At 45.9% G+C, this 7910-nt stretch overlaps 1 protein-coding gene across 1 annotated transcript; it reads left to right on the forward strand.

Moving 5' to 3' along the window:
* The first annotated feature begins 3034 nt into the window (after positions 1-3034).
* On the forward strand, positions 3035-4042 carry LOC146348343 (galanin receptor type 3-like). The gene has a single exon (XM_084851652.1). The coding sequence runs from the start codon at positions 3035-3037 to the stop codon at positions 4040-4042; it is 1008 nt and encodes a 335-aa protein (XP_084707778.1).
* Positions 4043-7910: the final 3868 nt, after the last annotated feature.

Consider the following 7910-nt stretch of genomic DNA (forward strand, 5'->3'; position numbering starts at 1 on the left):
CTGGGCCACCAGGCACACTGGCTAATAAAATGAGTACTTACTGCTGTACTCATCAGCTGCTGTTATACTGTTGTTCGTGGCTCAACAGACAGCTTATTGGAGGTATTGGACAGGTCTTAAATGGCATGTTAGAATGGAATACTGTACGTGAAACATAAGGCTTGTTACGATTCCCTCCAGAAAAACAAAATAAAGGAATTGCATGACCAATTGATAGCAATGATCAATTGCTAGAGAGCCTACTGCAGCCTTCCCCACCCTGGTAACCTCTAGATATTTTGGACTACAACTCCCAGGATTCCTAACTATTGGTCATGCTGGTTGAGTCTAATGGAAGTCCAAGTCTAAAGGATCTGGAAAGCACCAGGCTGGGGCAGGCTGGCATACTGACATTTGAGCACAGAATTTAAGAAATGCTGCATTAATGAATGCATGGTTAGAACTGTAACCTACAACTGCCAACAAAGTTCTTCCATTTGTACTTCAAAGCTCTGGTACTGTTACTTATTAAAGGGCTTGGCTTTACTAAATACCTACCAGATGTCAGCCCAGTCAAGTGAGGTTTGGAACTCTATCTGTCTGTCTGTCTGTCTGTCTGTCTATCTATCTATCTATCTATCTATCTATCTATCTAATCTGTCATCTGTCATCCGTCATCCATCCATCTATCAATCTAATTTGTATCCCACCCTATATCATTAAGATCTCAGGGTGGCATACAGATAAAATCAATTTAAACAATATAAAACAAATAATTTAAACAGCTAAAAACATATTAAACCATTAAACAAGCTAATACCAATTAAAATCTAAAACAATAAAACAGTTAGTGTGCTACGTTAGGGAATGCATTTAGCCCTCAAAGGCTTTGGTAAAATGCCATGTTTTTACTTGGTACCAAAATGAAATCAATGTGCTTGCCAATCAGGCCTCCAGGGGAGGGCATTCCACAACTGGTGTGCCACAGCAAAGAAGGCCCTCTCCCCCGTCCCACCATAGTGTATGTCTCGCCCTGGTGGGATGCAGAGGAGGGCCCTAGAGGGCCCCTCCAGCAGATCTCAGTCCTCGGGCAGGCATATAGTACTGACCAAAGGGAAACAGCGACAATCCCATGGATGCATGGACTCCTAATTTTGATCGTCCCTGAATATGTGTGTTGCATGTCTTTGGCACATACACAGGAATTCACTGCTATATATATAACTAGACATGTTCACATTCCCTGTCCCTGACACATGACACATACATAGACTAAGAGCTTTTCTACACAAATCTGTTAATCCTCTGCATCTGCTTTTGGTTTCGTCACAGAATTGAGATCCAAGCACTACACGAAGAGTGTTTTCTTCCCTGCTTTTCTGCTACATAACCTCTCGGTAGCACTGTGGTATAGCAGAATAGTGCAATTACACACGTAGAAAAAAAGTGTTCTTTCACTACCACAAATAATACTGCATTTCCCCTGCTCTAAAAAAACTCGCCAAAAGCTATTTAAAAACTGAAGCAAAACTGGAGGGTCGCGATATTATTGTCTAAAGAACCAGTAAACAACTGTGAGTAGGGAATGATGAGCGCACAATAAATGCCTCATGTAGAAAAGCTCCCAGACAGGCAGAGGAGTTGTTTAACGGTGGAACAACCTCGGGAGGTGGTAGGCCCTCCTTCACTAAAGGTTTTAAGCAGAGGCTGGACAGCCATCTGTCAGGAATGCTGTAGTTCAGCCTTCCCCAACCTCGCACACTTCACTTGTTGGCCATGGTGGATGGGGGTGATGGAAGTTGTAGTCCAACCGCATCTGGAGGCAGTGGGTTAGGGAAAGCTGCAGTACCTGCAAGATCCCTGCACTGAGCAAGGGGTTGGACTAGCCGACTCCAGAGTCCCTTCCATCTCCACAGTTCCATGAAAATGTCTCTTCAGGGTGCAGTGCCCCTCTTCCCCTAAAGCAATATGTGGAAAGTGAGAAGTCTCCTCTCTCCTTCCCTGACCTCTTTGCATAGTTGAACTATGGAATTCACTTCCACAAGATGTGATGATAGCCACCAGCTTAAGATGGCTTGAAAGGGGGATTAGACAAGTTCATGGAAGATGAGGCTGTTGGTGGCTGTGATGGCTATCAACGGCTGTCACGAGGCAGCAGATGTCACTGTGCCAGCCTGACCTGGTAGAAGGCAGCTTCCTATGTGGCTGTGTTTCTGCCACCTGCTCAAACAGGTGCTAGGGTTTGGGTGGCCACCGGTACTTGTTCCAGGGCCTCACAGCTACGGTTGCCATTTAAAAAGAGGACAAAAGATGACAGAGATTTGCATAAAATCTGCATCCGCTAATTGATATGTATAGATGCAGTTTTAGAAAGAATTGTTACAATTTAAATAGAAATGCAATATATCTCACCACAGAGGGAAGACTGTGATCAGGTGCCCAGCATACCTGTCCAGGTGTTGACTGTTGATGGGCAACTTCAAGGCCCCTGCTCTGCTTTCCCTTCTTACGGTTCTTCATCTTTAAACCCAACTTGGGGCTCCTTTTATCCTGCCATTGAGACTGCTCCTTCACGGAAGTTTGTGGTCTCTTTACATGACGCCATGATCATTCAAGGCGTCTGCTGCACTAAATGCCCTTTGTCCCGTTTTTAAATAGATCACAGATAATGAGCTGTCAAATTGCCCCGTTGTGTTCCTCTTCAGTTTCCTCTCTGAAAACAGTTAAAGCAGCAAGAAGAGGAGCAAGATCAATGAAAGATGATGGAAGACTCAGATATGGGGAGAAGGAGGGGGGAAGGGGAGGGGGGAAAGGAAGCATGTGCAAAAGGGAGTCGTCGTGATCCTGCATTTAAAACAGAAGCAGAAAGCCCCGGTAAGCATTAAAAGCATTAAAGTTGCACGCACCGACTTTGAGCAATGCCGTCATTTTATTATTAACCCAAATGCTGCTGCTTTTAGTACCGTTAATGCCATCTTCTTGTTTCCAGGGTACAGAAGGAAGGCCCAGTGCTTGGCAAGCTGTATGGCACAGATTACATAAAGGTTACTGCGCTATGGCCTCAAATTCCAGCGCAGGGAATAACACCAGCTCTGGCTTGAGTGATCTTTTCTACTTCTACAGCAAGAATGTGTTTGCTTTCCTCTACGCTCTGCTCTTCCTCCTGGGCATGCCAGGAAACATCTTGCTGCTCTTGGTTCTAATCCGAGGCCTCCAGAGAAAAAGTGGCAGCCATATTGCGCGCCTGACTGAGCCGCTGTTCATCAACGTTGTGGCTCTCGATCTCCTCTTCTTCCTCTGCAACATCCCCGTGATGTTTGCCAATGTCATTTTCAAGGACTGGCGCCTGGGCCACCTGCTTTGCATCACCAACCACAGCTTGACCCTGTGGATCTCCTTTGCTGACTTCTATAGCATGCTGGTTGTCTCACTGCTTCGCTATACTGCTGTAATCCATCCCATGCGCGTGATGCCTGTCTCCCCAAAGCAAATCGCTCTGGCATGTGTGTTCATCTGGGTGCTTTGCCTCGTATTCTCTGCCCCGCTTTGCATTTACTATGAGATCATTCATATGGAGGGGGAAGCATTTTGTGTGAACCAAATGGCGGGGGAAGAGATGAACCTTTACCTACGGCTCCTGGGAGGGGTGGGGTTCCTGCCCCCATTGTTGCTGATGATTTTTTGCTACTCAAGGATCATCTCCACCCTAAGAGTTAGGAGGGCACTGTCTATACAATCAGCCTCCAGCTTGCAAGTTAACTGGCGAGCTACAGTGATGGCTTTGGTCACCATGGTGGCACTTGTGGCCATGTGGCTCCCATACTGGCTGATGATCTTCTTCATCAAGTATGATGAGTTGTTAACCACAGCCCCAATGTACCTGGCTTATCATCTGACATCCCTTCTGGCCTTTGCCAACCGCTGCATTAATCCCATAATCTGCTTCTGCCTCTCCTATCAATTCCAAACTAGACTAAGGAACCTCTTTCAGAGGGTCGGGAAGGGAAATTGCCAACTAGGTCCTATCCATGTGGGCAAGATAGAAGTGCTGGGTAGCATATGAGGAGCTCTGTGTTTATATAGGCCTTGCCAAAGGTGTGGGGCTAGGATAGTGTGTGGAGCAAGCATGCTCCCTCCTTTCCATATAGGCTGGCTGAGGGATCCTTTATGTCAATACTTATAAATGGAGAAAGATCAACGGAGAAAATAATAATAGACGAAGACGTAACTTTCGTCAGCTGTGAATTTGCATCAGATTAAAATATTTGAATCACCTGGTTTTTTCATCTGAAAGAGATGGTTGTCCTGGAAGACCTTGAATTTGTGGTAGACAAAGATACTGTTATGTATTCATCCCTGTCTAGGTGTATTGTTCCCCAAGAAGTCTTATGGAGCCATTTCATTTTAACTGCGTTATTGGTCCTCAAAATGGCTGCTTATTCTACCACTAACTTATTTTACCACGTCTTGGACATATTTGCTCAGTTTGTATTGCTCCAGATAGGCTGCTTTTCTGCCTGGACCACCAAGTGATGTTTTGCTCTGGTTATTTCTGACTTGTTTGTGTGCCATTAATCGGACACGGGTTCATTCCCAAGGAATATTACATGTTTGTTCACTTCAAATAGTTCTAGTAGCATCAACAGAAGGGGGTCACTGGAGGGAACATTAATTGTGCTGAAGCTTCCGGACTGGGAATTAAGAGTCCCTGGATTAATGTCTAATATTCTAGTTGAGAAATCTATTGCCTTGTAGAATGAGCTAATGAGGTCTCAGTGAGAAACAATGGTGTGGTTCTTCCCTTGCAAAGAAATCCATTTGGAATCTTACTACCAACAGCCAGATTTCAATTCTATAGAGCAGGGATAAGAAACCTCCAGCCTATGGACCAAATGTGGACCTCCAGGCTTCTCAGTCTGGACCTCCAGTCTCTCCCCTAAACCACACCCCATTTCCAAAGGCCACACACTCTTCCTTAGTAAGGAGGGCTCTTGAGAATTGCCAAAAAGGAGGACATGCATCAACAAAAGAAGAGGAGAAAAGAGGGCACCAATTTGCATTAAATTTGCATATGCAAATGTGTGTGTATATGCAAATTTAGAAATATTATTATAATATAAATAGAAAAACAGTACTTCTCATCATAGTGTGGAAGACTGTAACTAGGTCATCTGTGCGCCTTGCTCAGTCAGCTGTCCAGGTGTTGTTGATGGGCCACTTCAATGCCCAGCTCTTCCTTCTGATGGTTCTTTACCTTTATACTGGACCTAGACTTGACAACTTCAAATCAGAGGACAGCAGCCCCTCTGTAAAAAAAGGATACGTGGCTGCCTTACACCCGGTTATTGATATTGTTTACTCCGCCCCTGCTCTGTTCCCCAACTACAAAGCAGATGGGGGAAACCTGGCGCAAGCTGGGGAGGGGACGGCCTGAATGCAAATCCCTTTTATTTGGGTTGGTGTATAACAAACAAAGGTAAGAATGACATGAGTCCATAATTCTGCCCACTTCAGGTTCTGCCCTTTTGACCTGTCCCATTAGTCTCTAGAAATAGATCTTCGCAACATTTATCCCATGTAAACATTAAATGCACAGCCTTCTGACTCATTCAGTGTCACCACATGGTGATACCAGTTTCGATACTTCAAAATTCTTTGTGAGTAGTCCCTGGGAGTTAAATCTGTTTTGAACCAGCTTCAATATGTAGGTCCTGGTCCAAATAAAGTGAATTGTGCTAAAGTCCAGTTGAAATCAATAATAATTTTGCTGGTTTTAAGGTTCCACAAGACTTTCTTGCTTCTGTCGCAAACTAATACAGCTTCTTCTCTGGAATTGAAACAGTAGTGCTTAAGGCTGCAATCCTATGCAAATTTAGACCAAAAAAAAAGGCCTACAACTCCCAGCCAGCATAGCATAGTTGTAGGCCTTTTTTCCGTCTAAACTTGCATAGGATTGCACCCTAAGTGAGCTAACTTGCCCTGTTTTTTTCAATGGAACTTAAGCACAATTACTAACTTTATTTGTACTGACCCCACCCACCCCATATGTGAGAAGATCAAGGGTTCTGTCAGAGGAAGGCTATGTTGAGTCAGGTGAAATGGATAAGTTTAGGCCTCGTCTCTTTTCCCTATAATTTGGCACTGGATTTCTAGATCAAAAGCACACTGTTCTTCCTTTTTGGCTTCAAAGAGGCAAGGACACCTTTATTTATTTTATTTATTAAATTTATTAATCGCCCATCTGACTGGTCACCCAGCCACTCTGGGCGATGTACAACCCACCATAAAACAATTTAAAACAATAAAATTTTACCATAATTTTTTTTTTTTTAAATACCCTAGCCCACCCCAAATGCCTGCCTGAACAACCACGTTTTTAATGCACGACGGAAGCTCATTAAAGAGGGGGCATGACGGAGTTCCCTAGGGAGGGAGTTCCACAGACTGGGGGCCACCACAGAGAAGGCCCTCTCCCTCGTCCCCACCAGTCTAGCTGTCCTGGCTGATGGGACAGAGGGAAGGCCATCCGAGGCTGATCTTGTTAAGCGGCCTGTTTGGTGTTGCTGGAGGCGCTCCTTAAGATAGGCTGGGCCGGAACCATATAGGGTTTTAAAGGTCAAAACCAACACCTTGAATTTGGCCTGGAAAACAACTGGTAACCAGTGCAACTCCTTCAGCACTGGAGTGATGTGATCTCGCCGGCGGATGCCTTTAATCAGGCGAGCCGCCGCGTTCTGTACCAGCTGCAGTTTCCGAACCGTCTTCAAGGGTAACCCCACGTAGAGCGCATTACAGTAGTCCAAACGAGAGGAGACCAGGGCATGTACTACCGATGGGAGCAGATGGTCGGGAAGGAAGGGGCGCAGCCGCCGTGTCAGATGGAGTTGATACAGCGCTGTCCGGCTCACAGCTGACACCTGAGCCTCCATGGACAGCTGGGAGTCCAAAATGACCCCCAGGCTGCGGACCTGGTCTTTCAAGGGTAGCCGTACCCCATTCAACACCAGGTCAACATCCCCCAGCCTCCTCTTGTTTCCCACCAAAAGTACCTCGGTCTTGTCAGGGTTGAGCTTCAGCTTATTCCTCCCCATCCAGCCACTCACCGTCTCCAGACATTTGGACAGGGATTCTACGGCCAACCTTGGTGAAGATTTGAATGAGAGGTAGAGCTGCGTGTCATCCGCATATTGATGACACTGCACCCCAAACCTCCTGATGATAGCCCCCAGTGGCTTCACATAGATGTTAAATAGCATCGGGGAGAGGATGGAACCCTGTGGCACCCCACAAGTAAGTGGCCACGGGTCCGAAACGTCCTCTCCCAGTGCTACCCTCTGGTACCTGCCAGAGAGGAAGGACCGGAACCACCGCAATACAGTGTCTCCAATGCCCAACCCCTCCAGGCGGTCCAGGAGGATACCGTGGTCAACGGTATCAAAAGCCGCTGAGAGGTCGAGGAGAACAAGGAAGGAGCATTCACCCCTATCCAGAGCCCTCCTCATATCATCTACCAAGGCGACCAAGGCCGTTTCTGTCCCATGCCCAGGCCTGAAGCCCAATAAAAACTTTATTGTCACCACCAGGCTGTTGTTATTCACTGTTCATCCAATGGCATATCACCAGATTGACATGTGCTTGGCTGTGTACACATATGTATGTGATATATAGTCTGCTTCCACGGGTCATATAGGCCCTAAGCCTTTGGAAATTAGGTGGCTAAAATTGTTAATAAATAATAAATTAATGATCAGCATCTGTTCTTGTCTTGACTACTCATGGTTATTTCCTGTTGGCGGGTCTCCAGAAGTCAGACCTGACAAATAGCCTGCTTAATGGACTTGAAAGAGACAACCTGGAGACTATGCTGCAGTTTGGGCAGCTTGAGGCAGTATGATCACCTGGGGAGAGAAACCTGCAGGCGTACACAAGAT

Source organism: Heloderma suspectum, chromosome 4 (assembly GCF_057233095.1).
Source record: "Heloderma suspectum isolate Gila_16-S chromosome 4, 16-S_ref, whole genome shotgun sequence".
NCBI lineage: Eukaryota > Metazoa > Chordata > Lepidosauria > Squamata > Helodermatidae > Heloderma > Heloderma suspectum.

Coding starts and splice junctions, on each gene's coding strand:
- LOC146348343 (XM_084851652.1), top strand. CDS start 3,035: ATGGCCTCAAATTCCAGCGCAGGGAATAACACCAGCTCTGGCTTGAGT.